This window comes from Colias philodice, chromosome 27, assembly GCF_061535455.1.
Source record: "Colias philodice isolate Cphi_HAF_F1 chromosome 27, ilColPhil1 Martin Lab GWU primary, whole genome shotgun sequence".
Lineage (NCBI taxonomy): Eukaryota > Metazoa > Arthropoda > Insecta > Lepidoptera > Pieridae > Colias > Colias philodice.
In genome coordinates, this window is record NC_143112.1 from 1959645 (window position 1) to 1980645 (window position 21001).

At 34.8% G+C, this 21001-nt stretch overlaps 2 protein-coding genes and 1 long non-coding RNA gene across 4 annotated transcripts; 2 read left to right on the forward strand and 1 right to left on the reverse strand.

The window, feature by feature from the left end:
* Positions 1-256: 256 nt before the first annotated feature.
* Bx42 (Puff-specific protein Bx42) lies at positions 257-12210 on the reverse strand. Of its 2 annotated transcripts, none has more exons than XM_089711775.1 (14): positions 12174-12210; positions 11694-11845; positions 11336-11493; positions 10850-11032; positions 10143-10222; positions 9362-9543; positions 8093-8204; positions 6266-6387; positions 5596-5737; positions 4783-4916; positions 3971-4112; positions 2196-2286; positions 1513-1653; positions 257-517 (listed from the first exon to the last, which is right to left on the reverse strand). In XM_089711775.1, exons 1-13 carry the CDS (start codon positions 12188-12190, stop codon positions 1519-1521), a joined length of 1650 nt encoding a protein of 549 aa, XP_089567901.1. In that variant the 5' UTR covers positions 12191-12210; the 3' UTR covers positions 257-517; positions 1513-1518. The 2 variants fall into 2 exon arrangements, with proteins under 2 accessions (XP_089567901.1, XP_089567902.1); XM_089711776.1 differs by having other exon boundaries at positions 1509-1653.
* Positions 12211-12804: 594 nt separating this feature from the next.
* NC2alpha (negative cofactor 2 alpha) lies at positions 12805-18160 on the forward strand. The gene is made up of 5 exons (XM_089711798.1): positions 12805-12978; positions 13084-13156; positions 14340-14482; positions 17027-17103; positions 17315-18160. The coding sequence occupies exons 1-5, from the start codon at positions 12937-12939 to the stop codon at positions 17955-17957; spliced, it is 978 nt and encodes a 325-aa protein (XP_089567924.1). The 5' UTR covers positions 12805-12936; the 3' UTR covers positions 17958-18160.
* A 1711-nt stretch (positions 18161-19871) lies between these two features.
* LOC149476513 (uncharacterized) lies at positions 19872-21001 on the forward strand. The gene is made up of 2 exons (XR_016317816.1): positions 19872-20340; positions 20830-21001. It is a non-coding gene; the product is annotated as an uncharacterized LOC149476513 (long non-coding RNA).

Consider the following 21001-nt stretch of genomic DNA (forward strand, 5'->3'; position numbering starts at 1 on the left):
TCGCTTTTGAATATTAACTATAATATAACAAAAAGTGTCATCAAAATCCGTCTAGTAGCTTTTGCATGAAACCCAGAAAACAACTAGTAATAGTTTAAATTTTTTTCGATACACATATTATGTAATATGAACGAATATTAACTTATGTGAGATTCTTTACTATGTAACGTTGTAGTAACATCAGCATGTATTATTTATTTATTTTTGTAATGTAAGGATCACGTTAGATACAGGTTTGTAAAATAAAAACAAGATATTGGTGTCAAAATGTTTATTTCATAAAAAATTAACTTAAATCTATTATTTTTACAACTAAACCCCGGTTTCTATAACAAATCGATCTAAATTTTCTCGTGTAGTTAAACAGCAAGTTTATTTGTCGAAAATTGGAAGTATTTTTTTTTCGGCAAATAAACATTTGCTAAGAAACTGTAAGCGAAAAAGTTCGATTGAATATATTGACCGGCCTCGAAACAATAATATCTATAAAATATAGACAACAGTGGAATACAGCAATCTGAAACAAGAGAAAACAGTTAGTTAATATTTATTATACTTTATTAAGGGCCGATTTTTCAATGCTCGGATAAAACTTATCCGTCCAATAAAGTATAACACGATAATAATATTAAAATGTCACGTAAACTGTCAAATACGGGCAATTGGAATATATGTTTATAAAATGTATGTTTATATTTTAGATTTATTTTAGATAATATAGGCTACATATTATCACGCTAAGACAAACAGGAGCGGAGAACTGCGGGTGAAACCGTGGCACACAGCTAGTGCTAAATAATGCGCTAAATTGAGAGCAAATGAACAAAATTTTCGGCACTTTTTATTTAACTGTTTTAACAATTTTACGATGACATAAACATAATACAGTGAAACCTGGTTTAGTGAGACCTCAAGGGTCCGGCAATGTCATTTCACTTATAGAGGTATTCCACTTACCCAGTGTCTCAGATATACAGGTATAAATAAATATCTGTCTCATTTACAGAGGGTTCCAATAATAATTTGACATTTTTCAAATAAACATCTGTATGATAGTAAAGCGAAACTAAAACTGAAGGTACTTGAAGCTCAAAATTAGTACTTACGTACTTGGAATTACTTGTGGAATTTGTGAGTAGAATAAGAATAAGTAAATAAACAATGTTATCTCAGTTACAGAGGTTTATGCATATAAAATTTACTTGCTGTCTCAGTTACAGAGGTAACTATGATGATAAATCGAAAGAACAAATCCCAGATATAGAGGTTTACCTCGTCCCACTAACAGAGGTATTTCAGTGCCAAAGTGTTGGGACCTCAGCATGAGTTCCAGTTATGGAGGTTTCTCACTTATCCAGGTCCCACTTAACCAAGTTTCACTGTATATGAATATGTTACTGTAAAACACGTATTTCGTTGTAAACATAATAATTTAACAAAAATACCTATAATTATACCGTTTAAACTCGTTGTTCGAACACAAAAAAAATACTTATAATAAAATCTACATACTAGTGGTCATTCCCGCCTTCGCTTCGCCTGCGGTTCGTGTTTGCGCGCGCTCTTGTCCGCTCGCTTCGCTTCGCTCAAGAACCGATCCAAACCGAACGGGTCGAAATCTGCTTCTGGTTGCCGGGGGTTGCGGGTTTGAGTCTGGGTGGGGGAAATAAAATAAATAACACTTTATTTATTAATAATAAGGTACCTTACAGCTAGTGATACAATTTTTGAAATGAATAAATACTAAGATACGCCAATTAAAAGGTACACCAATTATTGGCATAATAAATAGTTTGTGAATGATACATATTTTATTTAGTTGGTAATTATTTTATTCATCATAAATAGGTACTGCTTGCATTTATAATAGTTGATAATTTACTTTAAATTGACATGATACAATTTTGTTTTAAAATGATAAATACAATACATATTAAAAATAAATCAAAGCAACTAAATTCAAATGAAAACAAAAAAAAAATAACATGTACAAAATAGTGACATTTCGTAGGAAGTTAATTTTTAGTTAAAAGATTTCTACTTAGAATTAAGTGCACCTAAGACTTCTCGTAAATTTGTGTTTCAGCCTCGAATTTAAAGTACCATAAACGTGACATTTAGAAAGTTAGAAAATGTCTATTAAAAACGTATTTTTTACCAATATACATAATGATAACACATATTAATATACTCACAGGCTCAGCGCGTGGATTCTTCTCGAATTGAACTGGTCCAGAACGCGTGTTCGTACTGCTTGTGCCCGCAAACTCTTTGTCAGCCACGAAACTAGAATAGAAATATAAATCTACTATATAAAAAAATGTATGCGTGTACTAGAGTACACACGTAAGAAGTGAAACTTCTTTATGACCTTAAAAATGTCACGAGTATGGCGTAACGCAAAAATGTCACGCGTACGGCGTAACGCAAAAATGTCACGCGTACGGCGTAACGCAAAAATGTTACACTAAATTTTTGTCCAACCCCGATAAAGAAGTTTCACTTCAATAAGTCGGGGTTTCTTTCCTGACGCTATAACTCCAGAACGCACGAATCGATTTCCACGGTTTTGCATTCGTTGGAGAGGTCTCGGGCTCCGTGAGGTTTATAGCAAAGAAAAGGTGTCTCTGGTGGCGAAACGGAGTTCGCCCGGTTTGCTAGTTTAATATAAAATTTATTTATTAGCCTCATTTCATACGCAATTCTGTGTAGCAAGAGTATAAAATAATTTGGAAAATCCAAAAGTGCACGCCTCATAATTTTTTTTTAATAAATATTTATTAATTATTATTTTTGTTTATTTAATAACAATTAAACCACATCGAATCAGACCCTGAAAAATGAAAGGGTTCTATTCCTGAGCATACTCAAGCGTAAGAGAAAAAAAAAGACTCGATTTGTAAAGTATTTCGGTCGCTATCGTGTTAACAAGAAAAAGGATCCGCACATACAGACACACGGACGTCCAAGACAGAACTTTTTTAAACTGTTTTTTAACTAGTTTAAATAACAAAAATGACATCAAAAATATCATGAACGTTAAAAATAGTGTTTTTCTTAATATGTGTGTGTATGTTACACACACATATTACAAGTACAAGTTACAAGACATTTTAAGTTTGAAAAATCAGATGTTTTGCGCGAAGTGACAGTAGTACCCACCTCAACGCTTCGCTTATGAGGCGTGCAATAAAACATATTGGTCATTACACCAAAATGATCTTATTAACCGACTCCTTTTGGTCGGAGGTGGTGGAGTTGAAACAAAAGTATTTATGTTTCAATTAAATGAGCACGTAGCACAATCACTTGCGCAGACAGTTACCATTTATCAAGATAACCGACACCTACTATATAAAATAAAAAAAAATCACCGCCATACTGACACCTGTCAAATAAAAAAAACACACTAGCACCTTCTATCCAAAAAAGAAAAAGACGTTCCCAGCAAATTCTAAATATTATAGTCGAGCCAATTTAATAGGCAACTATCAATTTAATCTTCGAAGAGAGGTAACCTGCTTAAAAACATCGATTTAAGTGATTTAAGTGTGTCGATACGGACTTGAAACACATTTATTAATTTATGGTGATTTTTATTCACAAGTAATCAATGCATTCGATTCTAGATGTCATATTTCGCTTTTTAGTCGTTATAGTAACGTCTCTGGTATTTAAAAAGTAAAAAAGTTTATTGACACAAAATTGTAGCGACGTCACTTCTTTAAATCAGAAATTGTTTATTATGTTTAGAATGGTTTATCAGTAAAATGAAATCATAAAATTACTTGTATCGGTCATTATTACTATAAATATGTAATCGTAATTGAAAAAAGTTAAGCAAATGTGCAGTTCTAACAAAACGAAATATCATGTTATTCTATGTCGTCGTTACTAGGTTACGTTGTTAAATTTTGTTGAACTGTCAAATATTGCCTATTAAAACGGCTCTACTATAATTCAAACCCACCGTCTGGTATTAGCGAGCGCATCTAAATCGCCGCCATAGTTCTCAGTATCTGCATTCCGAGTGGGTCGGTAGATGTGCGACGCGACCGCATCCGAGCGCCACGCCTTGTCGTACACGTTGTACGCCTCGTCGTCGCCGTAGCCTGCAAACATATTTATTTATTTTTATTTATTTATAACACTTCATTGTACAAAACAATGTAGGAAATGTGGTACAAATTAATGAGATACAAAAATTTTGCACAATAGGCGGCCTTATTGCTACACAGCAATCTCTGCCAGGCAACCTGGTAGGAAAGGAAATGTGAGAATAATATACATTAGACATAATATACATTATTAGCTTTCCGCCCGCGGCTTCGCCCGCTTTGTCTAAAACCGAATAAATTATACACTAAAACATTTCTGCAGAATCACTCTATTAAAAAAAACCGCATCAAAACCCATTGCGTAGTTTTAAAGATTTAAGCATACAAAGGGACATAGGGACAGGGAAAGCGACTTTGTTTTATAGAATGTAGTGATTTTATAATAAAACTAGTTTTGCTCGCGCGCATGTATATTCAAATTCAAATAAAATACTACACAATATACTGAGGAATGACTTTTTCCAAACATCCACAAAAAGACGGTAGCGAGTCGATGGCTCCTTAATTTCAATAAAAAGTGCGTGCGAACAAAGTACACATGTCAGAAGTGAAACTTCTATGCCAGGCTACGTTCGTTCTTTCTCACTCTAATTTAATCGCTCTCTCTTCTTAAAAAAACCCTCATGGGTCAAAATTTAGGAGTAAAGAAGTTTCAATAACTCACCGCTATCCATTCCTTTGGAATTGTTGAACAACCGCTGATCAAACATGGCTTCCCCACCCTGGTTGGTCTTCGCTGGTAGACCGAGAGCTATCTGCTCTGATATATCTCTCTCTCGCTCCTTGACCAATTTCCCACTAAAAGAAAAAATAATTCATAAAAAATAATAGCGACATTTTCATATAATGTGTAGTATGTACTTTAACATAAATGGATCTATGTCATCTACTTTCTTCAAATAAATCTATACTAATATTATAAAGAGGAAAGGTTTGTAATTATGTAATTATGTATGTATGGTTTTCACGCAAAAACTACTGGAGCGATTTTGATGAAATTTGGCACAGACAATCTTTAGACCCTGAGAAAGAACATAGGCTACCTTTTATTCCGAAATATGTACCATGGGCGAAGCAGGGGCGGACCGCTAGTAAATAAATATTTTAAAACGGATACCCGCGAAACAACACACTTCAGTTTTTTACAAAACTCTGCCTTATAGAATATGCGTGGGCAGAGTTTTGTTTAGGACAATTTTTCAAGATGATTGATCTAACTTTTTATGTCTTACTTGTTATATCAATGTATAAAATAAATTTTACCGCTTATCAAGCGCCGCTCGAGTCTAGTTCCGATCTCTTTGTCTTATATATTAATATTTATGTTAAATTACCGCTTATCAGGCGTTGCACGAGCAAGATTCCGATCTCTCTGTCTCTCTTTATGTCTCTCCGCACGTAACTTGTCTCTCTCCGCCGATTCTCCTTCGACTTGTATACTTGGGGTTACAATATATTAATATTTAGACCAAATTACCGCTTATCAGGCGCCGCACGAGCAAGATTCCGATCTCTCTGTCTCTCCTTATGTCTCTCCGCGCGTAACTTGTCTCTTTCCGCCGATTCTCCTTCGACTTCCGCCGCTGGCGCTTCCGTTTCCTCTTCCGGTGCTCTTATACCTGTTAATTTTAAGGTTAATTAATAAAATATAGGATAATTAGGTAATTGTACGTAGGCAACACTATGTTTTCTGTGGCAATAGTATCATGAAATAATAAGGTTTAACCGTTTTTTTTTGTTCGTGTGTAGAAATAAATGTCTTTTCTTTCTCTCAAATAAAGATACTGGTAGAAGGCAAGGTTAACAACGACAACAAAAAAAAATATTTATATTGCACGCCACACAACGCGAAGCGTGTGGGTGTTTTATATATTTACAACATGTTCCCTATCATACAATAAAAAAAAATGTTTCTTGTTAAATTTTAGCAACAAACCATTGTTTTTAACAGACATTCCCACTAACGAAATATCTCATTAAAACCAGATATATATATATATTTTTTATATACATAAATAGGTGGAAGTTTGACCCCAATCCCACCTGATGGAAAGTGGTGACGAGATCTAAGGTAAAAAATATTTCACAAAAAAACCTCACAGTATCCAATTAAATATCTTCAACAATATAATATTTAATCAACTAACCAGCCCTATGGTCCCTGGCCCTCTGCGCTAACATTCTCAAGTGTTCTTCTTTCTTCTCTTTCTCCCTTTGCGCTAATCTTCTTTCAAGCTGCGCACGCGCTTCTACGGCTTCTCTAGCTTTCCTGTGAAAATCAATAAGAAAATTGTGAGGAAATATAGGAAAATTACTTATCAAATATTAATGATGCAAGAATAAGTGAAATTGTCATAGATAATGTAAATTGTGGAAAAATTCAACTATATAAGGATGCTAAATCAAAGGAAAATTATTAAGATGGACGAAAATAAACATTGAGACTCATAATCGCGATCAACATTATCTGAATTAAAACTCTGCCGACCTGTGTATAAGGCACAGTTTTCTAATTCGAGCGATACAGTATACTTTGCTGCCTGGAAGTGAAGTATAAATTACAATCAATGGTTTATAGTTTATACAAACACTAGGCCATTTTTGACGATCTTTTAATAGGCAAATGTAAGTTTAGTAGTTACAGTAGGTATATTAATACTCCCCCCCATCAGTTCCAAGCCTTGTCGTGGCCGGGGGGGCTCAGTAGCTCGGAGTGCACTGTGTACTCTGGGTGAAGCTAATTGGACGCGGAGGGGCTGAACGGCCGGTCTGTCGTCTGACGACTCGATTGGCTCGACGGCCAGGGATCCATATAGCTGGCTGGCTGGCTTGAAGGCCGGCTGGCCGAGCTGGCTGGAACCGGCTGGTCACACCGGCTGCCTCGCAGGCTGGCTGAAACCGGCTGCTCCACCGGTTGGCTGGCCGGCTGCCTTGGGCGGCGGCTGGCTGGCTTGTTGTCACCGGCTGGTTGTCCGGCTGGCTGGCTGGCTGGCTGGATGGCCGGCTAGCTAGCTAGGGTCCTCCGGGGGGCCAGGTTTGGCTCAGGTGCCGTTGCGGTGCGGCGATGGATGGCGGCCAGCGGTCGCGGCCTGGCGATTTGGCTGGGAAAAAATGAGGTTGGAAGGTCGATCGGGGCTCGTTTGGGACTCGTTCCGACTGACTGGCAGGGGGCCGCGCTTTTGCGGCGGCGGATGGCGGCCAGAGGCCGCGCGTGTTGTGTTTGTTGGTAGTCTGACTACCAACAAAGCAGGGGGCGGGATCCCGACACGTCACTTTGGTGACATGCGGTGACTCCTGTAGGTGGGTGTGGGGCGGCGGCTGTCCTGCGACAGCCGTCTGCCAACTCGTAATCCGGTCCGTGGGGCCGGACCGAGGGCCGCCACCTCTGGTGTGAGGTGGGGGCTGCGAGGGAAACCTCTATAAAAGTGCGCCGGAGGGTCCTTCGACGCGTGAAACACGTTTCGTAGGGCCTTTCGGCGCGCGCCCTCCGGCCGGTCGGTGCTGGGGTCGGGGGTTTGGGGAACGCCGATGATGGAACGGGGAACAATCCATCGTCGGCGAGTGGGTGGCGTGAGCTCGTGTTCCAGCTTGCGCCGCCTCGTGGTGGGTAATTTGGTGGAGGGCCTGGAAACAGGCAATTCGCGGAGGGCCTGGAAACGGGCAACTGCTGGGCGGGACATGCGGAAGATTGCGATAGTGTCCCCGCATCCCGTCTAAAGCAGCGCGTTGGTACACAGTGGGGTTTTAGTCGGTAGGAATCCGACATAACCCACGGCTCCTTCCCCGGGAGCCGTGGGTATCTTAGGTAAGATTTCCCCACTTAAAAAAAAAAAAAAAAAAAAAAAAAAAAAAAAAAAAAAAAAAAAAAAAAAAAAAAAGGTATATTAATACTGATAAGGCATATTCATTGACATCTTATGTTATCTTTTTGCCAAAGTTTTCTGATATATGTATTTACAAATTTTAACACTCACCTATCGGCTATATACAAAGCTTCGGCTAGTTTGGAGAAATTCTCATTAATGTGCACTTGTTGTAGCCCCCGACCGTCCGCCGCTAATCGCTTATCCAGAGGTATTGTGTAACCTGAATAGAAATGTTTAAATTAGTTATTACTTTATATCTGTAATAAAAATCGTAATTTTTTATTACTAGCTGATTCCAACTATGAACGGGTGGAAGATTTTGATGATTTTTCTAATTTTGTACAGTTGTTATCATTATCCAATTGCATTCAAACAAGCCATAAATCATTAAAAACCGTTCAGTAATACTCGTGTTATAAGTTCAAGAAAATTTATAATTTCAAATTAAACATCCAATTTTAAAGAAAATTTCATATTAAGTATTTTTTTACACATTCACGACGCACGTCGCACATCTTTATTAAATGTGCACTATCATCAGCTTAATTTGAGAGGGATTTCGCCTACATAATGTATCTCGAAATCTCTTGCGTAAAACAATGACAATTTTTTCTATAGAAAAAATACTATGTATTCTTTTGATTTTATTCTAGTGTTTAAAAGTTACGCGTAGAACTCTTTTTGTTTCAATAATCTTATTATTTTCTTCAAACTCTGTCTATAAATTATTTATCACATGATAACTTTAAAATTATATTGTTCCCGTATTTTATTTTCCTTCATAGATATTACCCACAAACTATTATCAAGTGCAATGCGCATTCATTCTATTATCAAGCGCGATTGGTTGACACATGGCAGGTCCTTCGAATCATAAATCATAGTGTCGTGCCGATCGTACGTGCTGATCAATACTTACTGTACGTACGCGTTAGTAAATTAAGTATTCCATTTTCTTAATCTCATATTCCTTATAAAACGTTTTGTTCACTTATCTTTCATGGTCATATTTTTAATTGATTAACGAACAAATAAACAGCACAAATCACAATCCCACACTGACGCACTGACACACAGCTTCACTATGGCATTTTTGAGTACTTCTTCATTGCTCATACGTGTTAGTGAAAGGAGTACACATTCCATTTTTTATTCTGGCTCTCTTTCATATACATATTTTGTCTCCCTGATCACATATTCCTCCTTCCTAATCCCATATTACGTATCCCTAATAACATATCGCGGAATAGGTTTACTACACGTGCGGTCACTGAATCGATTTTCACATTTCCCTAATCTATATAATATGGTCATATTCTATCTTCTTAATCGCTGGATGCACAAATACACAAAGCAGCACAAATCAGTGTCCCGCACCCTTAGCGTTCTTCCAGTGGCTGACGCAGGGCGGCACCTTCCAGTCGCGCTGCTGACGCACGGACACGCGGCGCGGGGGCGAGTGCAGCACGGGCGCGGGGGGCGAGGGCGCCGCGCGGGGGATCTTGCGGTTGATCTGGAAGCGGGGGGGCTCCATCGGGTCCGATTGCGCTTCTACCATCCTGGAAGCGATGAGTTATTATTAATTTTTTTAATAAATATAGTTGGTTATTATCGATATTTTGAAGGTAGAGAGATCAAATGGCATCCCTACAATCCTGGAAGCGATAAATAACTGTGAAGATATAGTTAGCATCTATGCTATCTTGATAAAAATAAACGATTATCAATATTATGTTTAAAACGATTATTATGCAGATATAGTGTTGTTTCTTTCATTATGAAAACTTTGAAATCAATACTTTGAAAATAAAGGGTCTGTTTGCATTTATTTTTTTACAAATAGCTTATTAAGAAAAGTCAACACACAAATTAATTACCAAGATCTGCTTTTAACATCATTCCAGCAGTAAGCTAGAATTATAATCTTAGTCTTGCTAATATTATAAATCTATACTAATATTATAAATCTGAAGAGTTTGTTAGTTTGAACGTGCTAATCTCAGGAGCTACTGGTCCGATTTAGCCCATTCATCGAGGAAAGCTATATATATATCATCACGCTACGAGCAATGCGGGTGAAACAGCGAAGCACAGCTAATATAAGATATCATATACCAAATGAATTGACTAATCTTGTAAAATAAATAATCCAATTTACCTAATAACCCTCTGTTTAGCGCCAGAATTGAATGCTCCACCTTGTTGCGCCGGAGTATACCTTATGTATTGTGCCGGTGCCTGAAAATGTACCACACTATCACACCTTTATAGATTTGAGTTCTCTTCTGTATGCACAGAAGATAATGTTGATAAAATACTTACTTATCTACACTTCTACACTAATATTATAAAGAGGAAAACTTTGTTTGATTGTAATGAATAGGCTCATTAACTACTGGACCGATTTTAAAAATTCTTTCACCATTCGAAAGCTACATTATCCACGAGTCATATAGGCTATATATTATCACGCTAAGACTAACAGACGCGGAGCCACGTGGGTGAAACCGCGCGGCACAGCTAGTGAACTATAAAACAGGATAAATAAGTGCTATAAAATAATAATAATCTAATAAAAATTACATTCCAAGTTGGTACCATAACATTGTTTTTAATTAAAATTAAACACAAATATAATAGTAGCACATTGTAATTAGTTACATTACAAAAAGGGAACATTACTTCTGAAACTTAATGTGAAATTTTGATCCTAATAGTCACTTTTTATATTTTCTATTGAGTTTGTACAATAAAGTACATATATTATATATAAATAAATAATTGTATTAAAACTTCAAATGAAAAAGTATGTCAATATTGCAGAATAAATATTGACATATTATAAAGCTTAATAAGTCGACTTACGGCTTTGGGTGCAGCTTTAACAGGCATAGCCGCTGATATTTTAGCGTTTGTCAATTTTTCCAGAGCCAATTTAGTTTTTTCCGTAATATCTTGAATATCATCTTCTGTTGGTTTTTGTAAAGTTGGATCGTCTTCCGCTAACACTTCTGCTGGTAGGAGGTCTGTCAATTTTGAGTATATAATCTGAAAAGAATGTAGTAGTACTATTTAGGGCTTATATTGTATTGATAACTGTTTGAAAATATAGAAATCACATGTACTTAAAATGTTTTTATAGATTTCATTATTAATACTGATATCTAAAAATAATGATAAAACATTAAAGTAAAATTGTGTGCTAAAATATAACTTACATAAGTTAAAATAATAGGTTGATAAATTAACTTAATATTATCCAAAAAATAATTTATAAAAATTAACAAAAATTTTATAACAAAAATTACTAAGTACACTACACTAATAATATTTAAAACATATTGAAAGTACCTTATCAGCACCATGGCCTTGTCTAGCTATAGCCGAGTATTTAACCCGACCAGACTCATCCAATTGTACAGCTAATGCATTTGAGGTGCTTTCCTTGCCGCGAGCCCCCATACCCAAGGGATATTGAGCTACATGGATCTCCGGGAATGCTCCACCATCTAAAAAGTAGGTTAAATCACATAAAAATAAATATTTACAAATTACAATTAATGGGTAATGTCATTGGTAGGAAACTAGGAAAGATAGTGTCGTTTTGAATATATTTACTATTTAAACATTGAAAAACAGTGTTTTGCTTGATTTATCTGCCAATATCGTATATTTAAAGTATAAAGAGTGGTGTAGTAAAATTCCATACCTCCAAAATCTTCTTCTGCTCGTGGAATCCATCCTTTCCTTTGACCATACGGTGGTACACTGGTTTGAGAAACTACTAAGGCACTTCCTACTCGCTTCGCTTTTTGTTCGTCATCCCTGTCCCATACCTGCTGTACGGGAGCAGGTAATAAGCTGAAAATTTACAGAAACAATAATAATATATTATATTATATATATATTAAAAATGCTAATTCTAGCGCATTTAATTAATATTCAATATTGACGGGTCACGAGGAAGCATTGATTATGAAAATACGAATAAAGATTATTTATTTACTGTTGTATGAATAATGACAAGTATTGAGGAAGGTTATAAACTTTACAAAATAGAACACTTTAATTTTTTGTATATTCAACTGTAGTAAGCAAAGAATTAAATGTGTTACAATACTGTCTATATTCTATAACTTTTGTAAATTTAATACTAAAACTTCTGCGATAAAATAAAAACGACACACACCTCGACAGCGACGCCATTTTAATGTTTGAGAAATTGATTGACAGATCAGTATCACAGAACGACAACGGATATATGTCATAAATATTAAATACAGACTAAAAATAGCAGTATATTAGAACCACAGCTTCAAATACCAACATAAAATCTAAAGCTGCCTATGAACTATTAACTGTAAGAATGTTCTGCTTGAACAAACAATTACAAATTTATACAAATAAACATATTATTAGCAAAACGAATCACAGCAACATCAATTATTTCATGAAATGGTTGCATTTCATGATGTGGCCAACATAGTTTGACCCACAGTTTGACCAGTTCTTCATTGCCACAACGCATTAGGAGCGTCTTCATCAAACCCACAACAAAAATTTCACGTTGTGCTCCTTTTACTATGAATACAACACGTTGTGTCCAAATTTTTAATATCAGTGAACTTTTTCGGCCATCTATCATAAATTTGACTTTCTTATTTTTATAAATTTATAGCTATAATTTTTAAGAATATGTTGTATTAAAGTGATTATGTGCACACATTTTTATTAAATTCTTAAGTTGATTACATAAGAAATTATGCGTGTATTGAAATTTGCGCTGTTGTCCATGATAGAGGTGGAAAATCTGTCAGATTGGTATATAAATGAAGTAGGCTGCGAACGTCTCTCTTTTATAACCTTAAAAATGCGCGAGATGTATCACAGTGGAATGGCGAAGAGAGCTTTAATTTAAGTTTAAATAGTGCAAAAGTGAACGGATTACCACCATGCCTTCAAAGAAGAGAAAATACAATGCCAGGTTCCCAGCAGTAAGTCGAAAAACGTCTAAAACCGCCCTAAATGGTCAAAATAGTCGATTGTTTTTGTCGATATTTTCGTGAGATTGGTGATATCATGACATTGTTTGCTTGTAGGGGCGAATAAAGAAGATTATGCAGACTGATGAAGAAGTGGGGAAGGTTGCCCAGGCTGTGCCTATCATAATCTATATCCTTTTTACCTAAAACACATATTTTTATAATTTACAATAACAACATATTTTGGTTTTGCAATAGACAGTTGATGTTATTTTTATAACATGATCAATTTTGAAAACGTTTGTGCTATTCCTATATTCTATGCTATATTTACATTGTAATTGTGATGTCATTTTTATCTTAAACACAATCAAAGATTTAAAAATACACAATAATTCTGATCTGTGTTTTATGTAATAACATACTGAGATACCAATAAGTGTATACTGACCCAATTTATATTGGTTTAATTAACTGATATTAAGCATAGTGCTTATCACATTTATTAATAACTCTTTAGCTACCATTATTTAATATTTAATCAAACCTGAAATTGAGAACACTGTATTTTGTTATTTTCATTAAATCTATATTGTGTATATTTAAAATTTAAATAATATTCGTAATACCTGTGTAACTTCAAAATCAAGGCTTTTACAATATAATAAAAAAAGCTTGCATTGCTATGTCAAATGAATTTTTAAACTAAAATATATTTGCTGAAATTTAACTTAGAAGATAGCTAAGAACATTTCATTTCTTATTAGAAATGCTTATCCAGTCAATTTTACATTTACGTGGTTTCTCTTAAATTTTTATGAACATTGGGATCATTGAAGTAAAATAAAATGTAAAAAATGTAGATCAATTTTTTTCATATACAAAATGTAAGTACAAAGCATCAACGTTTTGCCATGAGTCAGAAGATAACAACATAATTGTAGTAGAATGCTCGCTGAAACATAACTTTTGGATTTAAACAAGAATAAATATGTAAAGAAAAAGTTTTAGAATGAATGAATGAAGAATTTACGTTTTCTCTACATAAGAACCATCCTCGTACTTCAAGGAATATAATAATAAAAAAATTATCGAAATCGGTTCAGCCGTTCACATGTGATGTTAATTTATTATTTTGAAGTACTTTAATTGCAGTGTATACAACAGCAAAGTGCAAGTAAGAAACAAAAAAAATAAAACGTAACATGTTAAAGGCCCTTAATCATTCAGAAATAACATTGTAAAAGCATTTTCAAACGTCTTATGTAGTTTTTAACCATGTACAAATATTGTGTTGGTTTACACCAGTATTAGCATTGATTTACAGCTTTAAATCTGCACTAAATCCTTAACTCAGTAATTCAAACCAACACCTCGTACATTAGAGCTGTTCGTCGAGTCGCTCCTCAGCAAGGCCATGCAGGTGACGATGCAAAGGAACGCGAAGACGCTCAGCCCGTCGCACGTGAAGCAGTGTATACTGGCCGAGTCGAGGTTCGACTTTTTGAGGGATCTGGTGAGTTTTCATGTATTTAAGACTAGCTCATCGCCCGCGGCTTCGCCCGCTTTGTCTAAAACCTAATAAATTGTATACTAAAACCTTCCTCTTGAATCACTCTATCTATTAAAAAAAACCGCATCAAAATCCGTTGCGTAGTTTTAAAGATTTAAGCGTACAAAGGGACATAGGGACAGAGAAAGCGACTTTGTTTTATACTATGTAGTGATGTACCTTTTTTTAACTTTGGGAAATGCCTTTACGCATCCCCCTCTACAGTTTTACTGCACGAGGGGGCGTTCGCAGGAAGCCATACCCACTAAGCCCAACGTTCATCTTCGGCGACAGGGGTTAACAACCAGGCCTTGTAAACCCGAATTTAACATGTACCTATTCCATATAACGTTATCATTCCCCTGCTTTTTTCTTTGCGGTTAGGAAAAAATAAAAATAGCTGGAATTAAGGCCTATAGATTATAGTCATAAACTACCGTATACCAACTTAAAAAAAATCAAATTGGTTATGTTTAATTGTTTTGTTTTTAGAGCAATAAATGAATAAACCATAAATAAATAAATCTCCGTATAGGTATTATTTATAACAAATTAATGTTATAAATAATACCTATACGGAGTGAATTTCAACTTTTAGTGAATTTCAACTATTAAGTACTTCTTTTTTTTTCTTACGGAAAGGTAGCATAATTTTATTTCTTGTAATTCAAATAGTTATTCTATATTTTTTTTATGAAAGAACATATTTAAATAAAGGTAGCCCAGTCTCTTGACTAAAAATTTCTGGAAAGCTGACCTATCCCATATTTGTATTTGACTATTACCAGCTACATAGTAAGTAAAAGCAGGCTGAGTAAGCTGATAAGATGCTGCGTGTTTGCAAATTCGCTTATCATACAGTAGATAATGTGACAAAACGGACATGGACCTTTTCTGAAATTCTAAAACAAGACTACTTGACTAAACTTCTACCTAACTAATAATAAAATGCTTTACTAATTATTATTAAAACATAGGTTTTTTTTTAAATTTGGACACGAAACTGGTTCATCCACATATAATAACTGTTAATTAATATTGTACTGGTCTTTATAAAAAACTAGATTTCCGCCCGCGGCTTCGCCCGCGTTTTCAAAGGAAAACCCGCATAGTTCCCGTTCCCGTGGGATTTCCGGGATAAAACCTATCCTATGTGTTAATCCAAGTTACCCTCTATATGTGTGCTAAGTTTCATTGTAATCGGTTCAGTAGTTTTTACGTGAAAGAGTAACAAACATCCATACATCCTTACAAACTTTCGCCTTTATAATAGTACTAGATTTCCGCCCGCGGCTTCGCCCGCGTTTGCAAAGGAAAACCCGCATAGTTCCCGTTCCCGTGGGATTTCCGGGATAAAAACTATCCTATGTGTTAATCCAAGTTACCCTCTATATGTGTGCTAAATTTCATTGTAATCGGTTCAGTAGTTTTTACGTGAAAGAGTAACAAACATCCATACATCCATACAAACTTTCGCCTTTATAATATATAATATTAGATTAAGATAAAAAATAATATATTATGTAACTATTAATTTATCTTTAAACTCATTTCAAATCTTTTTCACAATTTTGTACAATGAATAATTCAGAAATGCCCCGAACCTTACATTATTATCATTAAAACAAAGCATAATTTTAATAATAAAATATATAAATTTTATCTAATATAGGCGCATAAATTAAAATCGACCAATATCACGCGACCTCAAAATTTTATTCATATTGATATGCAAATATATCATTAAAGGAAGTAGGAAATAAACAAACAACGCGTTGTGCGTGAAAAAAAATATATCATGCATAATGTTACTTTCTATTGGTGAAAGGATTAAAAAAATATTTATTAAAAATATAACTTTCCAGAAAAATATTCAGAAATTGACATACCTAATTCTTTTATGTTTTTCTACTGAAAAGCAATGACTCTATTATACTAGTAGACGCGGCATACGCCAACATCATTGCACTAAAAAACAGCGTAATTAATACATACCTACTTACTAACGCATTATCACCAGACACCAATACAGTTGTTCTCTCTTTCACTCTCACGCACGAGACATAATACATGTCTCACTCATGTACTTGCCGTATTATTATAGTACTCTTTGCATGTACTTCGTAATAATAACTGCCAAAAGAACGTCCAGCCACGACGCTGAATGGTGCGTGACTAAGTGAAACTCGGGCACTTAGCTGAGTTTTTTCTTGCCAAAATAGAGAGCGAGTAACGTATCTAGCTTTTTTATATATCATAGCTGAAAAGCCTTTTTTGGAAGATGTTTGACGCAGAGTGCAGCGATACCAATTACCATAGCAATGCTAGTAACAATTAATCTCCCGCGCTCTTTTCATGCGCAGGCGCAAAATTTTCGTTCTTTCATGTAGAAAATTCTATTTGTCTTAATTTTTATATGTTTTGGCAATAAATAATTTAAATAGGATAGGTAATTACTTTAAATAGTGTTTGTAATAATGTTTTAATACTTTTATTAATAAATTTCAGGTAAAAAATGTACCAGATGTTACTGCAGCAGAAGAGAAGGAGTTACAGAGTGGGGAGAGCTCACCAAATTCCTCAAGGTAATATTGCCACTGCTTGTTTATTTGTCATACATTTAAACTAGGTATTTAAAGAAAAAAAAGGTAGAAAACAGGAGCTTTGACGTCAATTGCAATTGCATTTTTATTTTTAGGAACATTATCACATTAATTACATAGATGACTATTAACAAAACAAGAATTCATTCTTGCTTATACTGATTATGATGAAAATTTTATTTGACCATTTCAGATATTCTGACGCATCAATGCCAAGGAGGGTAGTCAGAGAAGACTCGAACAGTTCGAGTAGTTCGGACATAAAAGTGCAGCAAATCATACCGCCCATAGACACCGCCCCGCTAGCTATAGCAGTGCAACTCGACAAAACCGTAGACCAACCGACAGAGGCCATAGATTTAACAAAGAAGAACGACGTGAAACCAATAGTGACGGCAAACTTTTACCAAGAAACGCTAGTCACTGAGGAAGTACAACATAGGAGTGTGATAAAAGTCAACCCGACGTATGCAAGCCCTCAGCCGTCGACGTCTAGCTACGCGACTCTGACTCCTGTGGATAAACCACTAGAAGCTTCTGTGCCAAAGCAAGATCCAACGTTCTTTGTAGATATAAGGCAACCTACTCCCCCCAAAACACCGGTGACACCTGTCACTCCGCTGCTAAATATAGATTTCTCCAAGAACGTAACGAAGCCAGAAATCAAAGTGTTAGATACGGCAATTGCTAATGTGATTAGTGCGAAATCAGTGAAGAAAGTGCAACGGCAAAATTCCAAACCGAAAGTGAAAAAAGTGGAAATACCAATACCAAAACCCGTCAGTTTGGACAACATTAACTCTGATTTACAGATTGACGAGGATTACGATACCTGATGTGTTTTTGTTGTTTTTTGTGCTATGTTTTGTGATGTGCTCCCGGTATATGTTATTCAAACAGAAAATAAGGGTGTTCCTTTCCATAGCGAGTTTTCTGTGCCGTGGATAGAACTCTAAGAATTTTCCAAAACTTCCTAACTTTGCATTGAGCGCATATTGTAATTCGATGTATTTTTACATACTTACTTAATTTAACTTATATATTAAAAAAGATGATAACAAATGACAGAAGAAACATTTCCTTTGTCTTCAAGGCATAGGTTAAAACTTCTTACTTACAAGCCATGCATGATACATGAAATCAGTAATAAGATAAATGGCGGAGAAATACATAAGTTTTATTTTTTCAGTCAGTCTTACTTATTACACATATTTTTGTTTTATTATCTGTGAAATATAATTAATAAAGGTTTAAATAACATATATCGTGAGTATAAATTGTTTACCATATAGGTATATTATGTTAAGTTGTCAGACATTGTATAATAAAGTATAGATATAAATGTGCATGTATGGACTTGTGTGAGATTTAAAATATTCTGATTTGTGTGTTTGAAATGTAGAGTCATGTCATGAGACTAAAATAAATTGCGGAGTACTGTATAAACATTATTTGTTATTATTTAAATGACATACATACGAAAGAATTAATTTAAAAGATAAACACGGGCGTCTTATGTATATTCAAAACAAAGAGGGAATGGCGGCTGTATTTTTAAGATAATAGAAGCATGGACGTATAAAAAAAGACGGACGCCGTATTACGAACAAACAACGTGAAGCCACCGTAGTAAGCTAGCGATCGTGTAAAGACAATGAACACGCACACACTCTCACCATACTAAGCTAGTCGGCCGCCATTACGTCGTGAACTACCGACTGATTAACTGCGTCACTGTTTCACAAAAAATATTTAAAATGCCGTCTTGCGTGGTTAAATGGTGTCGCAAAAGTACAATTTTAAATAACAAAACATTTAGTGTGTAATTTTAAATAACACAACAAATAGTGGGATTACATTCCACAGGGAAGCAAGTTATTTCTTTTATGTTTTAATGACAAAATTATTACGGCAAAATTTATAGAAAAAAAATACAGCCGCCATTGTCATCAGGACAGCTGTTGCCATGGCAACATGGCACACACACATGGATGTGTCGCCGCCATTACTAGGCTTCACTCAATGTTTAGGCGATACTCCGTCCGTCTTTTTTTATACGTCCATGAATAGAAGATTAAAAGTCAGCTGTCAGTTTTAAAGGATGGGACAGTTTCACCACTTGTTGATAAAAGAGCTGATAACATAGAAATCTAAATAACAAGACACTAGAAGTCGTAAGCGTGCGTGACCTTGTCGCCACTCAGGTGATTTGCACATCACCAGTGCATTCGTCACTGTTCAGTTGCTCTGGAGACGTATGAGTGTATACATGGTGTGTTTCAGCAATTCCCATTGCGGAAATTCTTCCACAAGTTGTAATTATACTTATAAAGGAATAATATTTCATCGGAAAATATTTTTTTTTAGAAATAATGCCGTTTTTCCTTAAAATTATAGAATATTTACAAGTATTACGAGCGTCACCATAGTAATCGAAATAACAATGAATGACACAGTCGACCATTCTTATTATCACGTTTGTTCGTATTGGAGCAAAAAGTCTCATATACTTAGAGATGTTATTCTAAAATAAACCGTAAATTCGTGCGTTAGGATACATATTCAAAAGCTTAATTTAATAGATAAGTTAGTTTTCACTAAAATCAAGCTGTCCAATAAAAGGCATAGTTTACTTGTGTGTACTGTTTAGCTTTCGGTTTGAATGTGTTGATTTTGGCGACAGCGGTTTTCATACGAATTATGACATTATAGCACTTCTATATGTCTTGTTATTTAGATTTTTATGGCTGATAACCTATTTTTCACTTTGATGTACATTTTAAAATATTGTTATTTTAACGGACAAATAATTAAAATAGAAGATATTCAGAAGTTGTGGAACTGGTTAACGGACTTTGATTATTTTGTAATGCTTGACATTATTTGGAACTTTGTGATTGGTTCCCGCGGATAAATGTCCCCCGCGGTTCATACCTCACCCCGCAAAAATCATAATCAAAACGTTGTTATACACCACAGTTATACGCGATAGTTATCCAAAGTATCGTATAATATAAATACTTATTGTATGTTTAAGAGGTTTTCTTTCGTAAAAGCCACTGGCTTAATAACCCATTTGTTTTATATTAACACGGATTGTTATCAAAATTGTTTGTGTTTTCGATGGGTTATTCAGAGCACTACTACTCAGTCATTGATTAAAAATAATAATAAATTTATAGTTGAACTATGTAGCAGTTTTGGAAAATTACTAATTATGTAGACCGGAAGGAAGTTAGCGCGGAAAGTTTATTTTTTTTAATTATTAATATCTCAAAAAATTGCTCCTTAAATGCTCCATCAGAATCTGTAATTGCTCCACTTCTACAATTATTAGTTTATTTATAATTAATTTTTAAAAAAATCCAAATACTGAAAACTTGATTTCCCTATAGAATGAAAAATATTCACTTTTCATAAAAAATTTTTTTGCAAAAAAATTGCTCCCGATTTGCTCTATCAATTACAAAAAAAATATTTAATTTTGATAATTTTTACAATAATTAACTGAAAAACTATGTTTACATAGTAAACTACTGCGCTGAAACGTCATCAATTATTGCTGTTGCGACGCATAAGGGCCATATTTACATGTATCAGCACTGCAGCGATATCTATTAAGACCTGCTTATGTTTAGCAATTTTTTGAGATATTAATAATTAAAAAAAATAAACTTTCCGCGCTAACTTCCTTCCGGTATTATGTAGGTACCAAACTTTGTAATTTTAACATTATTGTTTTGTGATTCTCTGCTGTTATTTTCGTGTATGTACAGAATTATGTATAGTAACTTGTAAATGTACAAATGGATGGCATGATTGGATATTACATGGGAAAGTTTTGAGAAGTCTGACTAGAAAAATAAAATATTTAACAATG